The sequence below is a fragment of the Megascapheus bottae genome, chromosome 16 (genome assembly GCF_031878675.1).
Source record: "Megascapheus bottae isolate mThoBot1 chromosome 16, mThoBot2.hap1, whole genome shotgun sequence".
In the NCBI taxonomy this organism is placed as follows: domain Eukaryota; kingdom Metazoa; phylum Chordata; class Mammalia; order Rodentia; family Geomyidae; genus Megascapheus; species Megascapheus bottae.
In genome coordinates this window covers 36335146-36358994 of record NC_143524.1, presented here as the reverse complement: position 1 = coordinate 36358994, position 23849 = coordinate 36335146, and the positions used below count along the sequence as shown (strand labels likewise).

Genomic DNA, 23849 nt, shown 5'->3' with positions numbered 1-23849 from the left:
CCTAGCTACTCAAGAGACTGAGATCTGAGGATCACAGTTTGAAGCTAACCTGGGCAGGAAAGTTCATGAGATACTTATCTCCAGTTAACTATCAGAAATCTGGAAGTGGTACTATGGTAGAGCACCAGCCTTGAGCAGCAAAGCTCAGAGAGAGCACCCACGCCCTAAGTTCAAGTCCCACGACTGACAAAAAAAAAAAGGAAAAGAAATACCTGTCTCTTTATTGCTTGAAATTTAAAATATAAATATCAGATATGTAAGGCTTCTTATGAAAATGTCCCTCATCTCCAAAAGTATCTAAAAATAAGTAAGAAGAAAGTATATTGAGTCATACCTAATGAAATCTGTCCATAACTGGAAGCCTGGCTCAAATGGCAGAGTTCTAGTCAGAGCACAAAGCTCTCAGTTCAAGCTCAGCATCAGCAGAGGGGTGAGAGAGAGACAGAGAGAGAGAGAGAGAGAGAGAGAGAGAGAGAGAGAGAGAGAGAGAGAGAGAGAGAGAGAGAGAGGGGGGGGGGGAGGGAAGGGGCTGTCCAGCTGGCCATATTTTCAAAGGTGGGCTAAACTAGCCAGAAGATGGATTCCATTCATTCCCTTTGTATCCTTGGTAACTTAATTTCTTTGTTAAGTTTATGGCCTCTTTCTTCTTCAATGTTCCTGTGGGGGCAGGGTGACAGATGCAAATTGACAAGGGGGCTAGAGATGCCAACCCATAAGTCATGCATAGTGGCCTCCTAGGGAGCCACATGGAAGATTCAGGAGGCAGGCCCTGCAAATGAATCTGCCTCCCCCACCATAGCATTTGTGTATAGCAGAGCTCCTAGGCGGTTCAATATTCCCTCCAGTTCCTCTAAGAGATCGCCTGGCTGCTTAATGAATGACCGGTGCTTATTAGATTAAGTTGTATTTGAGCTGGCCTGTGCTGCACCGGTTCAAGTGATTTAATGGGAATTATTTAATAGGTATTATTAGTATAATTAGAAAATGATCACAGTTAGGCAATAACATTGAGCTCTAAAGGTTGTGAATAACCAAATTTAGAGACAGGCCTGAAATCTAGAGAAGCCAGCTACAGTGAGGCCTGAAGTCTCCTCTAATAATTACATGCGGGCAGCCTGAAAGGGGCTTTTGTTCCTGGGAATTATTCATTAGGCAGCATTGAATTAGAGGAGGACTGTTGGGGGGGGGGGTGGCGTTGCAGTCTGAGGGCTGAGATGGCTGATGAGCAAGATGAAGCTTTGATGAGCTCCTAATTGTCCCACCACAATTCCGGCTTTCTCTTTTTCCAACAGTCAGAATGAAACTCCCCCAACTCCCACCCCGGGATGGGTGTCCCCCCACTTCCATTTTCATCCAAGAAGAGGGAACAAAGAAAAATGGAAACCCAACAACCCACCCCAGAGAACAACCAATGCTATCTCACAGGGCGAGTGTGTGTGTGTGTGTGTGTGTGTGTGTGTGTGTGTGTGTGTGTGTGTGTGTGTGTTTGAAAGGCATTGAAGAAATCCTGTGCTTCTGGCTGACCCCTGGGGGGGGGGGAGGGGGCATGTGGTCCACCGTGGTCAATGGCCTGATTCCTCAAGCAAAGCCTAGCTTTGCCAGGGATTCTTCTCAGTTCAGGCTCCAGTTGCTACCTACTGGTGTGTTGGTTGCCCATTTGGTTGGTGGGTGTTACAAATCAGAGCCATGAATGTCCTAACTTGGCACAGTGAGACATTCAGACTAAAATGGCCTGATACCTTTGATACCAGAAGACAGGTGAAATCTGAGGACAGGGCACAGCCTGGAAGGAGGAAGGATTTATCCCCAGGGAGGGAGGCATGGAGGGAGAAAAGGAGGAGTTCATTACTTCCTTTCCAGCTTTACTCTTAGCAGATCTTCACTCTCAGTAGCTGGCTGGGACCATTCTGCCTTTTTTGGAGTCCAGTGTTTGGGTTGTCCTGCAACCAAGATTGAGGGGCACAGGAGGAGTGGGGCTGCCAGCAGGTGGCAGCAGGAACGTACATTATAATCCGAAATGGCAAGAAAAACCTTGGCCAAAATGGACTTTGACTCTGTGGTTTCCATCTTGACTGTGGCTGAGAATTGGAAGAAATAGTAATTTCCTGGATTGTGCAACAGTGAGGAGTCCTGGGAAGAGCACAGGTTATTATAATGGGTTCCATTCTTTTTCTTTTCTTTTTTTGTGAACCTTAAACTTGCTAGGCAGGCACTCCACTGCCTGAGCAATGCTTAGTACTTTTTGTTTTTAGATATCTTTCAGGTAGGTCTTGTTTTATTTACCATCCTTCTTCCCCCTACCACTCCAGACTCAACATGGAAGTCCTCCTACCTATACCTCTTGCTCAGGAATCCCAGATATGAACCACCACACCTGAGTTATTTGTTGAGACAAGGTCTTGCTTTTTTTTTGTGGTCTGGACTCAAACATGAACCTCCTCTTCCTTACCTCCTAAGTAGCTGAAATTACAGACATGAGCCTCCATACCGGGCCTGAGTGTGAGTTTTGATATTGCCATTATATAGCAATTGCCTTGCTGACAAATTTTCTCGTCTATAAAACAAAGTTGATAACATCCACCTCTCGGTGATGGCTGGAATAAAAGAATAAATCACACATTAGTCATATACTCCAAATGGGGGCCTAGCATGTAAGAGTTACTTCCTTTTCCTTTTATAGCCCTCTCATTATGAAGTCAAGAGTTTCTCAAACTGAATGCATTTGTTTGTTGATTCATTCATGTTAATCTGTAAGGACATTCTCTGGATAGCATGTAAGCTAGCTTCTAGAAGTCTTTAGGACACATGGGTTTCACAGGTATGGTCTATGTGTAGTCTCAGTGTGTCTCATTAGTACTACCTGTGTGTGGGCAGACAGGTCACAATGAAATTCTTGTGCATGTCTAATTGATGCTAGTAACAAGATGTGGAAAAATAAAGCCTCTCTATTGTAAACTGGGCATATAACACATGCTCATAATCTCAACTGGGGAAGCTGAAGTAGGAGCTCACAATGTGAAGGCAGTATGTGGGCGGGGGGAGGGTCTTCTAAAAACTACTCAATGGGCTGGGAGTTTGGCCTAGTGGTAGAGTGCTTGCCTAGCATGCACAAAGATCAGGGTTCAATTCCTCAGTACCACATACATAGAAAAAAGCTGGAAGTGGTGCTGTGGCTCAAATGGTAGAGTGCTAGCCTTGAGAGAAGTCCAAGGACAGTGCTCAGGCCCTGAGTTCAAGCCTCATGACTGGCAAATAAATAATAAAAAACTCAATATAAACTATTCTTTTTTTTCTTTTTTTGCCAGTCCCAGGGCTTGAACTCAGGGCCTGGGCACTGTCCTTGGACAGTTTTTGCTCAAGGTTAATACTCTGCCATTTGAGCTACAGTGCCACTTCCAGCTTTTTGTGTGTGTGTATGTGGCACTGAGGAATCGAACCCAGGGCCTCGTGCATGCTAGGTAAGCACTCTACCACTAGGCCACACTCCTGGCCTGAGTGCAAACTATTCTTAACCCCTGACAGTGCAACAATTTAGTAAAAGCACTTCAACATTGACAATGAGCACTGTGGTTCTGGGTCACAGCCTTTGCCTGTTGCCATAATGTGGGTAGGGACCTGCATGAATGGATAGCCTTCCATAATTATAAAAAATAAAATGATTATAAATACTAAAACTGTATGGAAAGGCAGTGAGTTCAAGTTATATCACCTTGTCTGGCCTTACATGGCTGCTTTTCACAAGGCAGGCAGAGCAGGCCCTCTGACCTTGAGATGTCTGATTTGTCTAGTGCAGGTGAGCATGAAACTGAGGCCACAGAAATACTTTATCACATAATAAAATGAGTCATTGCCAGAAAAACCCTGACTTTATAGAACCCTAACTTTTTAGCAGAACTAACACAAATGCACAATTAAGGAAACTAGCAAGGAGTCGGAGATCATAAGGTCCAGTATCCCAGAGGACCAGAGTATCACATAAGCCAATAGCAGGACCAGCGGTGTTGTGGTATAGGTGGCCTGTACTTAGGTTCACAGAATGGAACCCGTGAATGATAGAAAGCAGTGCCTCTATTAAGGAGCCGGGAAGCAAGGGTTCAGCGACTTTTACAAACAGCAAAAGAGCCTACTCTTCTTTCTTCCCAGAAGCCAGGTGGTTGTGCAGAATCAGGCTCTGGTGTTCTGACTTATTTCCCAGAATCATCTACCTGGCTAGTTCCAGGAATGGTTCAGGGTCAGATAGTATGCAGCCTGGCCCACTCCAAGAAGAGGTAATGATACCTATAATCTCTGGAAGTCTGCTCACAGATCTCAATAATTCGTATATGAGGTGTCAACTTGTGTTTGCAGCTCACTGGCCACTCTGTCTGTAAAAAGCCAGAGGCCTCTTTGAAAGCCAAGCATTGAAAACACTAAAGGCAACTTTCTTAAAGTTAATTGTTTAAAATAAAAGAAAGAAAAGAAGAAAGAAGGAATAAAAAAAGGAAGACCCAAGATATAGCAAAGTTGCAGCAAAGATGAAAGAATTTAGTGAACATTGAGCTCATTAATTTCAAGTTCATCAATCATGTGATTTAACAGTCACTATATTGAAATACAAGAGGAAAATGTTATGATCTTTATACAGAAGGAAAATCATTCACAAAATTCAGCACTCATTTAGATTACAAGAAAATTAGTAATAGAGCTTTCTTAATTTCCAAAATTCTACAGCAAATATCAGTTTTGAATCAAAGCATTCTTTTTGTTTGTTTTCTAGGCTGGTACTGGGGCTTCAAGTCATGGTCTTTAGCTCTCACTTGACTTTTCATTTAAGGGTTACATTCTACCACTTGAACCATACCTCCAGTTCCTGCTTTTTGCTGATTAGAGATCAGTCTCATATACATTTCTGCCTGGGTTGGTTTAAAACCTTGATCCTCAGATTTTAGCAGCTAAGAGTATTAGATATCCCAGCTCCCAAATAGAAAATGAGGTTACAATTCTATAAGTCAAGTTATGAGTACATCTTGGTCAATGTTAGCCCATCCGTCATTCCCCTCATTTTCCGCCTCCAATCCCTATTCCTAGTTCATTTTTGACATAATGTGCACAGTGGATATAATGGCTGCATATGCTTGCCCTTCCTCCCTCCATTAGTGTGTCTCCCCCTTGTTCCCCTCCCCCCAAAACATGTTTCTGCTTTCTGGTAGTCATTTTTTGCTAAATAGTTCATTAGTTGTTCAGAGGAGTTACACCACTGGGACTCTTCCTTTAGTCAGTTTGTGTGTATACGCATAGTACTTTGTATATGTCACCATGTATGTTTGTATTTTTGTCCTAGGGCTTAAACTCAGGACCGGGGTGCTGTCCATGAGCTATTTACTCAAGGCTAGCACTCTACTAGTTGAGCCACAGCTCCATCTCTAGCTTTTTGCTGATTAATGGAGGGTAAGAGGCTCAAGGACTTTCCTACCTAAACTGGCTTCAAACCACAACGCCCAAATCTCAGCCTGCAGAGTAGCTAGGATCACAGGTGTAAGCCACTAGCACCTGCTTTGTTCATGACTTTAAGGAGCAGATTGTTCCTTTGCTCTGTTGTTATTTGTTCAAATAAAAGGTACTTGCCACTACACAGGCCAGTAACCTCGAAATAAGTGGGAACTAAGATGTGCTTGGTAGCAGCTCAGATGTGACCATGGGGCGTCACTGAAGACATTCAGTGGGGAGTGACATAATTTACTTTGCAGTCTTTGAGATACAAAAGTGGGTCAACGTGAATGACTGCTAATAGCGGGTTGTTTGCTGTTGACTGCTGAGTATTTAGCCATAGCAATGGAACTACTTATATTTTGTGTAGGAAGATGTTCAGAAGCAAATAAAAAAACAGATGACAGTGGCAAACAGAGTGTGAAGAAGAAGGGTTAGGTAACTGGGCTGTCCTATCCACCATAATGCCATGGATCACCATATTATTCTAGCCACAACTTTGCCCCAAATGGGTTCTCAGTAGAATGGAAATAGCCACAGGATCAGTGGAAATCTGCACAAAGCCTTCTGAAGGATCCCTGATAATCCACCCAGCCATGGATGTCTCTGTCTACATAAGGCAAATTTAATTTGATTTTTTTTTTAGTTGTTAACCTTAAGGGAATTTTTTTGCCAGTCCTGGGCTTGAGCTCAGAGCCTAAGCACTGTCCTTGGGTTTTTCTCAAGGCTAGAGCTCTGCTCTACCATCTGAGCCTCAGCACTACTTCTGGCTTTTTTCTATGTATGTGGTACCGAGGAATCGAACCTGGGTCTTCATGCATGCTAGGCAAGCACTCTACCACTAAGCCAAACTCCCGGCCCCTAACCTTAAGTTTCAACAGATAAAACTTTACCATGCATACTCAAGTCAGGAATTACCCTCTAGCTGAGTTTTAAAGGTGAACAGAAACTAATCCTTATGGAACTATAGAACTTGATGCTGGAAGAAATGACAGAGGAATGATAGCAATGACAGAGCTTACTGAAAGCTTGCTCTAGGCCAAGTTCTGTGTCAAGCATTCTGTGTGCATTGCTTTATATATTATCCCTAACCAGTGAATGAGGAAGTCCTGTCAACATCCCCCTTTTCTACAGAGACATGAGGTTACTCCAATGCCACACCTTTGTAAGTGGCAGGACCCACCTGATTCATCTAGAATCGGGACCCACAGGAAAGAATTCAGTATTGACCAGGAGCTGATGATATCATGGAGAACTGTCTCCACATATTGTAGGAATGAAGAGAAAGGTCCCTGTGCACTCAATGCTTTGAAAGGCTGATTTCCTAGAAACCCCCATGCAAGATTCCAGGTTAAGGTCTTCACAACTGACTTTGACTCCTGAAGAAAGGAAGGCTTAGCAAGGCTGTGGTGGTTCATGCCTAAAACCTAGCTACTTGAGAGACTAAAATCTGAAGGATTATATAATTTGAGGCCAGCCTGGGTAGAAAGGCTCATGAGATTTCATCTTCAACATATCTAGCGAAAAAGTCAAGCTGAGCCATTTGAGCAAGTGGGAAGCCCTCAGTTCAAACCTCAATATTGGCAAAGGGAGAAAAAGAATAAAGGAGAGATCTGAAAATGGAACTGCAACCAATAAAAGTCTCAAGTTATTCCACTGAGAACAGAAAATAAAATTAAGTGATACAGGTCTATTTGTACTGGTTGCGTATATGTCAGTGAAAATCAGGGTGGCATCCAGGAACTCTCTAGTGGGCCAGAGTTCCAGAGACACACCACGTGGAAAAGGCAAGGCATCAGGATGAAAGTCTGACCAGTCCTGGCAGGTGCAATTTAGCAAAGAGGCTGAATTTGAAAAACAACAACCAAAAAATAACCCCATGACAGGAACATTTTACTTTAAGGCTGTTCCTTTTGGATTGGGGACAAGAGAGGATCAGCCCAGCTCGGAGCAGATGGCCTAACATTAGGCGATGAGAGAAGGCAGAATTGTCAGCTCTCAGCTTTTCTGTTTTCTCTGTTACACAAATGGTCCTCAGCCTAGAAACATTCAACAAACATCTAGAAGAAGAGAGGGAATCTGAATAGATGATCAAACGAGAGAGCTGTGAGCTCAGGGTTCCCAGCTCAGGTGAAAAACAATTATATAGAAAAGCATCCTGAAAGCCTGGTGCAATGGCTCACACCTGTAATCCTAGCTACTCAGGAGGCTGAGGTCTGAGGACAGGGGTGCAAAGCCAGCCCAGGCACTAAAGACCCTGACACTCTTATTTCCAATTAACCACTAGAAAACCGGAAGTGGGTGGTAGCCTCCAGCTGAAATGCTCAAGGGACAGTGCCCAGGTCCAGAGTTCAAGCTCCACAACCCTCCCCCCACACACACACACATAAGAAACATTCTTAATGTAGCCTTGTACTATCAGACTGTGGGATAAGTACATTTTTCACTTTTTGTATGATAAAGAGACATAAATTCTTAGCCTTATCAAAAGTCCAGAACAGAGTATTAAAGAAATGGTGAGCTGGGTTTAGTAGCTCAAGCTTTAATCCTAGATGCTTAGGAGGTAGAGAGCTAGAGGTTGTAGTTTGAGGCCAGCCGAAGCAAAAATGTTTCAAGACTCCATCTCAACCAGTGACTGGGTATGGTGGCATATGCCTGTCTTCCCAGTGATGTGTGGGGAAGTATAAACAGGAGGAATGCATCCCAGGCCATCCTAGATATACACTGAGACCTGTTCTCCAAACAAACCAACATAAAAAAGGGCTGGAAAAGCAGCTCAAGTGGTAAAGAACCTGCCTAGCAAATGTGAGGACCTTGGCACTGCAAAGCAAAAATTAAAAGAGAAAAAAGGGTGGGGGAAGTGAAGTTTTGGAAAGAAATTTAGATTACTAATAAGCTATGAAAAGCAAATGCCATTTCCTTTACGAGATGGGGCTTCAAAGTTTATAGTGCCAATGCATACAGCAGTACCAATCTATTACTCATTCATTTAATAATTATCATATATAATCTTAGCTGTAAGACTATAACTTGCTTTGTGAGACTCAAATCAAATGGCTTTCCTTTTTCTTTTTTGACTTTTCTTTGGGCAAAAATAAAGTGGGGTGTGGGGGAAGGGAAATGGGGACCAAGACATGAGAAAGGGTATCAATGTATGTGAATTAATGCACCTTCTATCTGGCGAATATAATGTAACCCTTCTATTAATTACAATTAAAAAATATATGAAAAATAAATAAATAAAGTGCCAGTCACCGTGCTATGATCAAGTGTGGTATGAGCATTTCTGTCCTATGAAGGACAATATACCACTTGTGCTCTCTGATTGGAAGGAGTAACCAGCACCTAGGGCTTCTTTGGTGGTGGGTGTGACGCATAAACCTACCTAAGTTTTATGGAGAACCGACAAGCAAGCAGAAGAGGGTATTTTATAGTAGGACAAGATTACAGGCATCTAGAGCTAAAGTGGTCATGTGATACCTGACCACGCACTGGTGGGTTTCATTTGTCATATCCATAAACCCGAGGCAGCAACAGGGTGCCAGGAGCCACTGCCTGCCGAGCCCTTCTTACCACAAACATGGCCTGCTAAAGTAGTCTGGTCATAGGGAGAAAAATGCCAATCTAACCCATTTGACATTGATTTCTTAAGCAGATTCAGGCACACAGGATGAAGCCCAGCTTTTGCAGGAATGGTTTAAACTGGTTCTGGAGAAGAATAAATTAATGCGATATGAGTCGGAACTACTGATCATGTAAGTAAGGCAACACAGATAACAGTGAGTCCTAACAGTAAAGGGGCAAGGCGGAGGGGGGGCACCATGCTCGGTTGAAGTCCTGGGATTCTTCTCCCCTTTGTGCATACAGAATTGTGATTGAGGCAAATTGGTGGTTTATGTCTTGCATATCATGCTGGCATTAGCATGAAGAATCTTTGTCTTTTCTCTCCATGAAGCCCTGAAACTGAAGTCGATTTCAGATAATGGGTCAGGTGGAGGTCATTCAGTCATACTCTGGCCCCCAGACCCACTTTAAAGAGCAGTCAGTCACACACCTGCAGCAGGGAAGGCTGTGTCTGGCTTCTGTGAGTAAAGCATGGGAAAGGCTCTGGGATATATCCAGCTACTTCCTGGTGGCAATAGGCTGAGATCTACTTGGTAATGTGAGCTGTCATTTCCTTGGTATTGTTCTTCTTATTATTGTGTAGGGCTTGAACTCAGGGCCTGGGTGCTGTCCTTGAGCTAGTGCTCTACCACTTTGAGCCACAGCTCCACTTCCAGTTTTCTGGTGGTTAATTGGAGATAAGTGTCTCATAGATTTCCCTGTCCTGGCTGGCTTCTAACCACGATCCTGGGATCACGGAGTACAGGTGTGAGCCACTGGGGCCCAGCTATGAGCTCTCATTTCTGCTGCCTTACATTATAACTACAATGACTCTCAGAGGGCATTTGGAAGACTTGGAGGGGTGGGGAGAAGCTGTGCTAGTAGTTCTAGTAATAGCTACCACTCTATCCTGCTGAGTTCTGAACCAAGAAATACTTTCTTTCTGACCACATCACACTTGGAAGTGGTTAGAAGAGATTCTTGAATTCATATTACACTTAAAAGAGAAAAGAATTAGTCACTGTTTCTCCCCTGAGCCACTCTAGCAACTTCTCTGTTGTTCGTCTACCTCAGTCTCCCCAGAAAGGGTGGTCAGGTTGGCCTTACTAGAGCCATACGGAGCCTACATTACCATCTTCATCTGGCCTCTAAGCACCTCCAAAGATTCCCAACCACAGCAAGTATTCCATGTAGAGAGATTCTAAAATCTCAAGTTTAATAAGGAAAGAAAGTCCTATCTACTATTAAGGGTGTCTTCATGAATGTTTCTCCACACATTCCTCAGATTTACATTTTAAACATTTTCTCATAACCCAGGGCCCAAGAACTGGAATTAGAAGATCATCAAAGCAGACTGGAACAGAAATTACGAGAAAAGATGCTCAAGGAGGGTAAGTATGATAACATGGTTGAGGCCTTTGTTACAGACTTTTTTCCCCTCTAGTATTCTTGAGCCAAGAATGCTGTAAATCTCAGAGGGGAGTTCTCCACCTCTTCCTTTGCATGAAGACCATCCTAAGAGCCAGAGAACATTCAAAGCCAGCCTGCCTTGTGCGTGCCTCCACAAGCACAGCAAGTGCATAGTCAGATTGATCCACCTAGGCCTTTATAAGGGCATCATTTCTCCCATCCCATGTACTCATAAGAACCAAACCACTCACTCATTCATTGTATTGAGACAGGATCTTACTAGGTAGACCAGGATAGTCTGAGGACTCGATTTTTCTGCCTCAGCCTTCCAAGTGCAGGGATATAGGTATGTGACACTAAGCCTGGCCAGAGCAAAGTTACTTATTTTCTTTATTTATGTAGCCATTCACTTAGCAGATACCGATAGAGAGCCTGGTGTGGGCCAGGCCTCTGGTGAAGGCCCCACAGGGAGTTTGTGATCTCACTGCGGAGAATAACAGCCAAAGCAGTGGCCACAGGATATGGAGAACCATAAAAGGCACTTTGACAGCACAGAGGAAGATAGGACTGGTTCTGTAAGATACTAGAGATGGTAAAGGGGAAATTCTCTGTTAGCATGGGCTGGGCCAGGGCATCATACGTGGGAAAAGCAGGGCAGGATTCTTATCTTGTATTTGTAAGCTATATCCATGGATTAGACAGGTCTAAAAGAACGAGTTAAACAATATCTTTCTATCTCATGATACTAACATTGCACCTACCCCAGTGAGTTTCCTGGCATAGGGCAAGCACATGGTAAGTGTTAGACATTATTGTTTTGATTTGAGTATTTTATCTCCATTATGCAAATTTTAACACTGACTCTGGGGGACTTTAATGAAGATGTCCAATGTAAATGGCATGTCTTAAATTTAGGAACATACCACAAACCCAGATGTTCTTGTTTTTTTCCCACATAGAAGTAATTTGCAGTCTATCAACAGCAACAGAATTCTATTTTTCTACTTCTAACAAACCTACCAGTGGAAGTATGGCTCAAGTGATAGAGCACCAGCCTTGAGTTAAAACAAAACCAAAAAAAAAAAAAGCAAAGCAAAAAGTTTAGAAAAGAACTAAAACTAACCTTTCAGAGCTGCACTGTGTAAAACTTGTGCAAGTAATATACAGGTTAGATTGTAATTCAGTGCTACAGTGCCAGTCCCTGGTTTGATCATCAGATCTAAAGAAGAAGTAATGCTTTGTCATGCAGAGTTCATCAGCTTACCCTAAAAGGAGAATTTTTAAGTTGTTCTATGCTGTTCATACAATTTGGAAACCAATACTGGAATTTGCCCTAATTAACAAGCCATACTAAAAAACCTAATTTATACCTCTGATAAAATATTGACATGTTTTGTTATAGGATAGTGAAATAAACATCACAAGAATTATTAGCCACCTATGATTTTTTTTTTAATCCTTACTGAGAAGTAAACGTCAGACAATTCCTCATTCTTCTCATAGGTCCCAGAAAAAATTTAAAACAACAACAACTCTCACAGTTTCTTCATTTTTTTTCCCCTACATTTGAACTTATATTCCACACAAGCTTCTTCCCATGAGCTTTCAAGGAGAAAAATAGGAACTGTTTATCCCCCTCAGGAAACTTGATCTGATGCAATCATTTAAATAATCCTGTGGGAAATGCCTGGGATGAAAATGGTCAATCTTTCAGATGGTGTTCAGTGTTCTTCCCTACAGTGATTGCCAAGCAAGGGGAGAAGGGGAGTTGGTGTCCTGGTGACATAAAGGCTCCCTGACTCAGCAAGTCTCCACACAGCTGTGTCCCATCATCCGCCTGCCAGTCTTATGCTGGCAGTTGAAGGAAACTAGGTGACTGGTGTCATGCAAAGTCTAGCCATGCTCTTGATGTTCTTGCTAGCATTCCTGTCTTACCAGGCCTTGCTTATGCACTTCCTCCAGTCAGTGTGGCCAGAGTTCACTCAGTCTCTATAGGGGGCTGCTTTGCTCCTTCATGGGAACCTCCTGGCAAGGTTAACTGGTCAGCCACATGTGGCATTTTGGGGACTAGATCCTCATACACTGCAAAGTATGTGAGTTCTGCCCCATATGTCCACATGGGAGCGCCCTTCCAGCTGGCTTTTGTTCAGAGGGGAATCATGCACTGGGCAAGAGTCCATCAAATGATGTAAGACATTTCCTGCTTGCTCTCAGGCTTCTAAGGCCCAGAACACAGGGTGTTGGCCCTTGCCTCTCCTGCCTCTCTCTTCTCCTCCCACAAAACAGGATGCTCCTGGAGAATGGTCCTTTTCACATTTACTTGCTTCCTGACCCAGATCCAGCAACTGGGTCAATGCCTTGGGAGACAGTGCCACCCTCTCTCCTTTGAGATGGGGCTCTTGCCAGGCCTCTGAGCATAAATAGGAGTGGCCAAAAGAACTTAGAGGAGTTTCTTTACTGAAAAAAAAAAACCTGGTTGGCAAATCTGAAACCTATTTTTGCAGTCTGTTGTTGATCTGGAAATGTGGTTCATAGTTAAGCCTTTGCCTCGCCGGGATGGAGCCCTGGGTTCCATTCCTTGGAGAATATAGACAGTCCACACCACTTGTTTCTTCCTGTCTCCCTTTCTTCTGTACACTCCTATCCCCTCACCTCCCTCCCACGTAACTGGATGTCTCAGAGCAATTTGGAACACAGCTGAGCTCTCAAAAGGGCTACAGGGGAAAACAGAGTCTTCTAGAAGCTGTGGATAGTCAGGAACAATCATAGCATCACCTTGTTTCCAGATGGGTTCCACACAAACGGCGGCGATTTAGCTGGACAGGGTGGGCACACCTGTTAGCCGAGCCAGCCTGTTCAGTAGACAGCTACGTAGTAAAACCCTGTCTCAAAATAAAAGCCAAGGGCCAGACCCTGGGTTCAGTTTCCAGCCGCCCCCCCACATATAAAACACACACACACACACACACACACACAGAGAGAGAGAGAGAGAGAGAGAGAGAGAGAGAGAGAGAGAGAGAGAGAGAGAGAGAGAGAGAGCAATCAGTCATTAAATACAAAAATATTCTTGTCATTGAAATAGCAGCTATTGATGTTACTTAGAAAGTTTTCTCACAGACTTCTTTGCCAAGACTCAGATGTGTTTCTAGGGTAGACAGGGAGGTTGGGGGACGTGGTAGGGTGTGCCTGTAATAGCTTCTTGTCCTCACAGAGGATTTCCCTCCATCCCAGATATATATTCTCGAGGTGAAATCAGAGCTGACAATGGCACAAAGTACCCACCTTCTAATCCTTGGTGTCAACTTCATTCCCTGGTTTTTCCCTTCAAGATCACAGGGCAGAATAATCCTTAACAGTAGAGAAGACCCAGGCCAAGTGAGTCTGATGTCTTTCTTTTCTTTTTCTTCAGAGAGCCAGAAAGATGAGAAAGATAAAAATGAGGAGCAGGAAATACTCAACAAGATGATGCAAGTGATTGAGCAAAGAGACAGACTAGTGGACTCCTTGGAGGAGCAGCGCATCAAGGAAAAGGCAGAGGACCAGAACTTTGAAAGCTTCGTCTTTTCCAGGGGCTGTTTGCTGAGCAGGACGTGAGCTGGCCCTGTCACTCCCTGGAGCGGGCTCAGAACACATTCTGGAATAGAAGCTTGTTTTTATTTTATTTTATTGTACTGGTACTGGGGCTTGAAATCAAGGTTAGGGCACTCTCTGGTTGCATTTTTTAAATTTTTTCTCAAGGCTAGCACTCTACTCTGAGCCACACCAGCCTTTTGGTGGCTCATTGAAGGTAAGAGGGCCACAGACGTCCTGCCTGGGCCGACTTTGAACCACAATCCTCAGATGTCAATCTGAGTAGCTGGGATTACAGGCATGTGCCGCCAGCTTGCCCAGAAGCTCTTTTAAATGCAGATTCTTTCCTATGTACCACAGCTTCTCAAAAAAATTTCCGGGGGTTCTTGAGATTGGCAATCTTGTCAGCTTGGGTGTCAGATTGGTGTGACTGACATTGTTTTAAAACCCTGGGAAGTTACACCAAACCTTAGCTGCTGCTCTTCTCCCCCTTGCTTATTCATAGAGTTGCATGTTTTAGGACTGTGAAGAATCTGCCTTTTCATGAATATATCCATATTTGCCTTTTTTTTTTTTGCTTGGGTGACTGGTTTCTAAATGTCAGGGAAAGGCAGCAATGGCTTAAAGATTAGGTTAATATTTAAATTGTGTTTCCAGAGAAAGAGGAGAAACCTTGCGATTACTGATTACGTAAAGCAAATAGCTCATATAGCAGGTGTTAATTTAATCCAGGGTGAATGTGTATTTATACGCCTTAATATAATTTACATAAGTAATGAGTTTAATAGAACCTTTGAGCCTTTTTATTCTTAACAAAAAGTATGAGAAAAAAAGGAAAGTAAAGCTTTAATATCACATTGGCAGAATTGCTGTTTTTCACCAAATCTGTTGACTTAGAAGGCCTTTAGTTTCCATAATGCTCTACTCACAGCCCCTGGAACATAATGTTAAATAAGAAAATAAGTTATTTATTTATTATTGTTTTAAGGGGGACAATACGGGGGTTTGACCTCAGTCTCATGCTTGCTAGGCAGGTACTCCACTGCTGAGCCATTCCTCAAATGCAAAGTGAATTTTTGAATAAGTGTTGGTGATGGCAAAAGGGGAAATTTCCTTGGTGGCTAAAACAGTGATGGGGTTGGTCCAGTACCAAAAAAACGGATCCACTGCTTCCAGAAGAAGCCTGCTCCCCAGCAGTCATCTGTCATCTAGGTCCAAGCAAAGAAGTGTTTGTCATTGTCCCAGGACCTGCCTGGACCTTTCCCAGACAAAGACAAAGCCACTTCTGACTTCCCAGTAGGGCTAAAGACAGTGACCCCCATTTTCTCAACTCCAAATAGGGACACAGATTTTGTTCTGCATATTTTCCAATATGCAAAAAAAGCTGGTGGAGGAAGTTTGTACAGTGATCAATCGAGTTATCTGGGGGTGTTTTGACCCAGGAATGGGGATCAAAAGAAGACAAGATTTGAAATGGCAGTGTGCAGTGATAAAGTATTTGGATTATTGTCTCCTAATGGGATTCTTTGATAATGTCATCTGTTATTGACAAAAGACTAGGGAATGCTCTGTTTTTTATGTGGCCACTCATTTTCTGCAAGTGTTTAAATGTATCAGTAGACAAAAGTGCCTTGAAACAGTTGGCTTTGACGTGAGACCACATTTTTCTGACTCAAAGTTGAGCCACTCTAGCATCTGTCTGAGATACTACCTGGGTGCCCCAGTTTGGCCATCTTACAAGCCAGAAATGGGATGCACATGGACAAGCCAGTCAACATTTTGAGTGGTATTTAAATACAAACTGCCCTTGGCAAAACCAAATTCCAAAGGTTGTCCTTTCTTCCCCCCCCCCACTTTTTTTAAGTCTCAGGCCTTCTAAACCCTAGAGTTCTATTATGGAATATTAAGAGGCATCTCCCTATCTCACTCTGTACTTCTGAATCCTTTACCTTGCTTGGATATTAATCTACTTTTATTTATTTATGTAATTACTGAGCAATGCAATTTCCTCTTAATTTCCAGTTTTCTTGTACAAGAATTTGGAGAAGATCTTTTAGCAATGATTATATTGGCATATCAGTGACTTAATGTATAGATAACTCAGGCATCTGGGGGCACTGGGATGTATAGTATTAAAGATGCACACGCATTTCACCACCAGACGTCAGAAAGAAGAATGTAGATGCAGAGACATGTTAATTCATTTTACAAAGGAGGTGAATTATGGTACTTTTCACATCTGAAGAAATATACGAGCCCAATCTTTTCTGCCAGTTAGATATAAAAGTGTCCTATCAGATGTTCACAAGTATTTAACCATAGAGACGCAAGTGTATAGTATCTGAGTTTTGTGTGTGCAAAAGAATTAGTTGCTACATAAAAAAAGTTCTATGTCCATGTAAAAGAAATATCCTACTAAAAGGTGAGGAATGGTGATTCTTGGCCCTAATATTCTGTCACTTTTTTCCACAGGCTGTGTTCTCCAGTTTAAGGCTTAGCCTTTTCTAGCCAATTTTAAGACACAGACCTCTTGTCGGTTTTTTTTTTTTTACTTAAGCTGACTGTACATAAACACCATTTTGATGTTATTCCCAAAAGGTCAAAAATGTCAGGATGGTGGAATGATTTTTAGAAAATGTAACAATTGTATTCCTTGCGCACAATACAGAATGTTCTTAGACCCTCAAAAATGTAAAATGTGGTCTGTTGCACCCAATAGGATCAGGATTTAATGGCAGTGCCCTGTAGAAGAGCCCCAGTGAAGATGGTTAAAGTGAAACCATTTTCAACTCTAAGTGGTACATGAAGCTCCAGCCTCAGGTCGTATGCCACAGTCAATCTCCACTGGCTTCTGAATTAGGCCAAAAGGCTGTACTCTGGTTCTAAGCTCCAATTTCTACCTAAGTTGTATTTCAGAGGGTAGCTCTTAAGCAATCTTAATTTTTCCCCAACCATTCATTTATTGATTTACTTAGTTAATAGTCTCTGGATTCCCAAGGAATTCTTCCACCCTGTACTAGATGCTAGTGTACAGAAAGGATAGTAATTTTCCTTTCCACTTCCAAATAAAATGTAAAAACCAAGAAATAACTATCATCCACCCCCTCCCAAAACACAAGAATAAAGAACTGCCTTTGATAAACCCCAATTTATCCTACTCATGTTCACCTCAGGCATACAAGACATGCATCCCTTCACTAATGTGCTTCTTTGGCTATGAGAATAAGTTCATGTTTCTAAAACTGTGGGGAAAAAAAAGTAATATCAGGTTGTACCATTCCATTTTGACCTTGACTTTGGCTGCTTGAGAAGCAATCAATGCAGAGATGCAGTATGTTAATTGTGACAGAGGAAGGAAGTGGCAGGTGTTTCCAGCTCTGATGAGCTGCGATGAAATTGATGTTTTCTGTATTCAGGAGGCCAATGACAATTCAGTAATGTCTTTCTTCCCAGGAAGCAGTTTGTTCCTTCCAAACTGAAAATGGCAGCATGCCCCACCCAGGTGGCTGATCGGAAAACTACCTCAGCGGGGCAGAGATGGCAGGGGCAGCTGGCGCCACCACAGGAATAGAGAAAGTGGCAGTGGCTGGATGTGGAGAGCTCAAATGTAGGAGCTGATTGTTTCCAGAAGGTTCACACACGGGGGAAAGTGTACGATTTCACCTACTGTTTTATCTCCTAACCTCGCTGCTGAGAAGCTTGCAAAAGATTAATTTGCTCTGACAATTGGGAACTATTCAAGTGGATGGAAATGTGTTGTATGCGCACTGCTCTAAATACTGAAATGAACCAAAAATAAATGGTTTTGTGTCTCAGGAATCAAAACATTTTTATGTGGGCTCAGCCTGGCCCCCCAACCCTGCCCTCAGGGCAGCATTGATTTCAGTTCTTTCTTCTCCATGACAGATCTGGACAAAACTTTGATTTTGTGGGGGAGCCGCTGAATGGTCGTGGGATGTTCTATTCCTTGTAGGCACCTGGAAGGATTTACTTGACTCCGTTCCCCGTGGATTGGGCTGGCAGGAGGGGAGAGGGCCACTCATCTCAGATTCTTTCTCTCAACAAAGAAATCTATTTTCAGGGCTGGAGAAAGGGGAGGCTGAATCTGTCCTGGTCCAGCCTCTGTGTTGTCTCCCTCTCCTTCTTACCTGGGGAAAGCTGGTTTGGAATTCCACTCATTGGCCAGAAACATTCCCTTCTACGCAGAGCTGGCCTCTTCCTGTAGCTCACACTCTTGAGAACCATGTATGGCCTTCTGTTCTAATCCCAGCCCATTGAAGATTATACACTGGGAGACTTAATGCACCTGAATTACCACCTCACGTTAACTAAGAGCTCAGACCCATTCTACACTGTTCCTCTCTGTTGTTCAAAAGCTTTTTGTCTGATCAGCTACTTGAAAGGTTGGACTATTTCATGGAATAGCAATGAAATGTTGTCTATGATCGCTTCTGTTTCACAAAGTCCAACTTTGATGCATCCTTGCCAGTGTTCCTCGGGCCCCTGCTGTGCTCATCTGCCTTCTGGTTCCTTCTGACCTGAGGCTACTCAGCCTCTCCATGCTTGGTGGCTGCAGCTCACCATTGCTGAGCCTTCAAGTCAGGCAGGGTGAGTTCATGTCCACTTCCCCTTCCTTCTGATTTCTAGAAGAAGGAAAAAAAAAAAAGCAAGGAGGTACAAGGTCCTGGGTTTGAGTCCCAGGATCACACATAAATAAGCAAACAAAGGAAAAGCCAAGCCAATGGCATCACAGCTCCCTTCTGGAGGAGCTTGGGCTGAGAGTAGTGACAGCTATTTCGAATTCAGCAATTCTCCCCTGCCAGAGGCTCTGATAAACTTGGCCTGGGTGTCATCCCCACCTCACCCCAAAGCACCGTCTTCAAGGTAAGCATTATTCCCATTTTTAGAGAACAAGACTGAGGCACAAAGAGGCATAGTCATTCAAGGTTCAAAGTAGTAGCTAGAACCCAGCTGTCACCCTCTATTGCTGTAGCCTTTGGCCACCAGAGTGCCAGGATGTTCGGCCTGGCCTGCACACCCCTGAGCTTCAAACCTCATGCCCATGTTACCATCTCCTTCCTTCCATCCTTGGGTCTGCTCCTTGAGGGTACGCAGCATGCATGCATGCACACACGTGCACACACACATGTACTTGTGTACACACACACAGGGCACTCACTATTCTCACACTAAGTCTGAGAACAGAAACTAAAGCTGACACTTTGCTATGGTATTTTGTATTTCCTTCTATGCAGCATTTATATATACTCCAACACAAAGTTAACCATTCATAACAGCCAAGTTAGCCAATTGCTACCACTCCAAGAAGTCTTTTCAATAAACAACCTACTCTAGGGAGAGGTATCCTGGGTGGTCAACTATGCACGACACAGTTATGAACAGTGTAAAGTCTATGCTGTTGCATCACACTGAAGCTCTAAGGACAGATGTCAAGACACAGGGAGGGCCTTTTGCAGTCCTTGAGGGTGACTGTGCACAGGTTGAGAGCAGAGTGGCCTTCTTTGGGAAACAGCCCTCGTGGTCCTCTCTAACATCAATGGCACATGCCTTTAGTACCCTTCCCATCTCTAGAATAGTAGGAAATGTGTCCATAATAATTTGGGGAATATATATATACATATATATACATATATATACATATATATGTATATATATATATATATAGCTTGAAGTGTATAATTTGGGTAATAGTATGTGTCTTCTAGCCAGTTGTCATTAATTCAGGTCTCTAACTGCAGCTCTGCCACTGCTCACTGGATGGCACTGTGCCTCAAAAGCATTGTACCTCAATGTCTTTACCTGTGTAGTAGCTACACACACACACACACACACACACACACACTGCAACCCCTTAGTCCTCCCAACTCCAGGGTTCCTTGTGAAAGGCATCCCGCTGTAGGTAGCCTCCAGTTTTACACAAGGTATGGCTAAACTATAACTTTTTAACTGCAGAACCAGAGAGCTACACTTCCAATCTCAGCAGAATGGGCTGGAATTTCAATTTCCCCCCTTTCCCCAGGGCATTGGCAGGCAAACCAGGGCAGGAGGTGCACTCCCCCCAGTACTCTAATCTCTCTGAGACCCACTGGCCTCACCTTGTCAGACATGCAGCCTCTTGCCTATCCGTTGGCCAACAGTTGTGCATATCATCAGTGTTCTGTGAAGATGCCACCTGGCTGCAGGGATCTGAATCTTATTGCTAGAGGTAATGCTTCTAATCTTCCACCTAGAAAGAGATGTCTGAGATCTAAAGAACTGGAATATCTCTCCCAACAAAGATGGATGTGGAGGCTCTTTTTCTAGCAGGCCACACTTGTCTGGAGATGTGTTGTCGAAAAGGCGATTACAACCAAATAGGGAAGTGCCAGCTTCTAGGTTACGCTGGCCCTGGCCCAGGTGGGCCTAAAGTGACTTATGTCCACTTCCTTTGTCCTTAAAAGCTGTGTTCTGCTGGATGATGCAGGTAAAAGCTATTGATCTGAAAAGAAGCTGTTTGTGTGATGTCATCCCATGTGACCCTCAAAAGCATCTCACTCTCAGTTGATCATGCTTCCAACGAAATCTCTAATCTCTACCTTTCTCCTGACTCATGGCTTCCCTGCTCAGCAAAAGAAGCCCTTGCCCCACTACTCAGATTGCCATCAGAGCTACCTGACGTCTCCTGAAGGACATGCTCACTCGAAGATTAACCTTCAGATGCCATCTCTAAGGTCTGAGCATGGTGAGACACGCTTGTAATTCCAGCAAGGCAGAGATTGGGAGAATGGATGTCTGAGGTCAGACAGAGAAAAAAAGGTTTTTTTTTCCTAGTCCTGGGCTTGAGCTCAGGGCCTGAGCACTGTCCTTGGACTTTCCCAAGGCTAGAGCTCTACCACTTGAACCTCAGCACCACTCCGGCTTTTTTGTATGTATGTGGTACCGAGGAACCAAACCCTTGTGCATGCTACTCTACCACTAGGCCAAACTCCCAGCCCAAGTTTTTTTTTTTTTTTTAAATGGAGAAAGGGCCTAGGAGTGTGATTCAAGCGGTATAGCATTTGTCTAGCGAGTGAGTCTTTGTTTAAACCCAGCATGGAGAAGAAGAGGGAGAGAGAAAAGTGGAGGAGTAGGGAGAAAGGGAAAAGGAGAACAAAGGAAAGGGAGAGAGAGAGAGAGGAGAGAACCAAAGTGATGTGCAATGAGGCTTCCCACGTAAGAACCACCTACACTAGGGTCTTCATTTCTTGCATATGGCTTTCATCCTCAGAGTATACTTTGCCATCAGCCATAGCAATGAACAAAGAAATCTCCAGGGGCTTGGGTGGGCTGATCTTGTCTGCTCTTGCTTTGATATGATCTAACAAACCCTGATTATTGATGTGGATCCAAAGCTTTCGTAAACTCTGTAAGGTCTACAAGGACTCTCATCTTGTCCTTTACATGGTAGGTTGGTTTCATAGAGCTGTTGTCACATAGCACTGTGACCCAAGTGGATTAAATTTGTAGACATTATTATTTTTCTCTAATTCTAAAATCCAGTTGTCTACTAAGGCGTGTGTACCAAGATGAAGTGAAGATCTTCGCTTGCCTTCAAAGACATTCCTTGGCTTATGGCAGTACAACTCCAGTGGCCCCATCTCCTTCCTGTAGCCTCCCATTCTTTCCCCTCTGGCTGTCTCTACCCAGGTTTTCTTCTTGTGTGTGAGGACATGTGCCTTTACAAGCTACGCGAATTTTTCTCAATGACCTTCATGCCAGTCTACTGGAAGTTAGGCCTTCAACATATCTATTTAGGGGACACCACTCAATTCAAACCAAATGGCATTTATATTTAGGAATATCCCTAATGAAGAATTGAATTCTATCTTAATTTCTTTTGTGATCATCAGTTTACCTCTAGCCAAGCAGAAAAGATTCAACAAAAAAGTAACAGTAAAATAAAATAGAATGCAAAAGAAAATTAACAGATGCATGACAAATACAGATTACACAGATACTTTATGAAATGTATCTGGAGCTCCTAGATACCAATTTCCTCTCCATGTTCTATGTTCTTATACTCTTTAGCTTTATTCTCTTTCTCCTCCTGGGGCTTGAACTCAAGGCTTGGGAATTATAGGTCAGCGTTTAAGCTCAAGTTTAGCACTCTACCATTTGGGCCACAGTTTCAGTTTTGACTTTCTTGGTAGTTTATTGGAGATGAGTCTCACAGTCTTTCCTGCCTGGGCTGGCCTCAAACTACAGTCCTCAGACCTCACTTTCTTGAATGGCTAGGATTATAGATACGAGTCACCAGTACCTGGCCTCTTTAACTATTTTTAATGGTTACCCTGGCAGTTAAACATAATGTTTGATTTGTCAAAGTTCAAGGTCAATTGTTGCTCTTCTCCCAAACTATGTCTCCACCTTAAACCATGAACTCTATTTTTTTTCACTTCTAATTGGAACATTTGTGCTCTTGTGTATTTTCACTTGATTGTATATTTAAACCCTATGAGACATTCTTTTTGCTAGTTTGTATAATTACTGTGCTTTTAGAGTTGTCCCTTTGTTTTTTCCTCATGTCTCCATATGCTTCTGTCAGAGATTATTTTCTTCTGCTTTATACTTATGTTTCCTTGTGTGGAACCAACACCAGTTTCTAACACTGCCCCCCCCACTCCTTCTCCCTCTCTTCTTATACTAGAATATTGAAGCAAAGCTTACTGGCTCTCTCCAGTTTGGGAATGTGGCAACAGTCCTGCTCAACCTTTCAGCTTCTCTACTCCCTCACCTGAAGCTGGCAGAGATACCCTAGGAGAAGTCTCCAAATAATGTGTGATAGTTCACCTCTCTGGAGTTCCTTCCTCCTTGACCTCACAAGATGATGGCTTTGTAAATTCCATTGTTTTCCAATGCTCTCAAGCATCGGAAAATATTTCATTTACGGTTTGTTTAGCTTTTCCAGTCATTCCTGGTGGAATGGCTGCTCTGTATGACAGTCTGATAATTCAGGAGACTGAATGTCTGTTTCCTGCCTATCTTTCAGGTTGCTTTTTTGGAATCCACCACTGAACACATGTTTATATCCATTGGTCAGAATTTAGTCATGTGATGGTACCCAGCTTACATCCCATTGGTCAGAATGTACTCATGTGACTATACCCAGCAGGAAATCAGTCTTTGACTATGACCAGAGAATATCATCTCAATTGAAGTTGTAGTTTCTATGGATATTTGGGAGAACAGAATCTAAGGGTTGTGATATTCATCTCTCAGTTATTGGCTATGCTAAGACCTAAAAGGTATTTAAAATAGAAGTGGTAATATCATTTGAGTCTCAAGTGAGATACTAATAACTCAGCATCTACTGTGCCAAGCCTTATTATCAACTAGGCATTGAGCTGAGCAGTTTATTTATACTAACTCACTTGGTCCGCCCAACAACCTTATGAAATATTCATTTTATGATGAGGCAAACTGAGTCACAGAGTTAAAGAACTTGCACAAACAGACACAGATATTCAGCCGCAAAATGGCAACTGGAGCCCATATCCTCAGCCACTTCCTGATCCAGCACCATGAATTGCAAACCTAGTTGTTGGAGATGTTGAGGGCAGAGAAGAGATCCTGGAGAGGAGTAGCAGAAATACAGGTATGAGCCACCAGTTCTATTAATTTTTAAAGTGGATTAATTCATCCACTCCGACCAGGAAACAGAACGTAAGCTCCAGTATTTTCCCTAAGGACTTACATTCTCCCTCCCCCCTACACCCACTTGGTTGCTGCCTTTGTCAAGTCTAACCATGTCCTGACTTCTC

General features: G+C 43.1%; 1 protein-coding gene across 1 annotated transcript in view; it reads left to right on the top strand.

Moving 5' to 3' along the window:
* Window positions 1-14443, top strand: part of Mical2 (microtubule associated monooxygenase, calponin and LIM domain containing 2) — a 197967-nt gene extending 183524 nt beyond the window's left edge. Inside the window, exons 34-36 of the mRNA XM_090348142.1 lie at window positions 9122-9221; window positions 10387-10460; window positions 13889-14443. Of these exons, the coding sequence (XP_090204268.1) occupies window positions 9122-9221; window positions 10387-10460; window positions 13889-14073 (359 nt within the window). The 3' untranslated portion in view covers window positions 14074-14443. The remainder of the gene's footprint in view (window positions 1-9121; window positions 9222-10386; window positions 10461-13888) is intronic.
* The last annotated feature ends 9406 nt before the right edge of the window (window positions 14444-23849 follow it).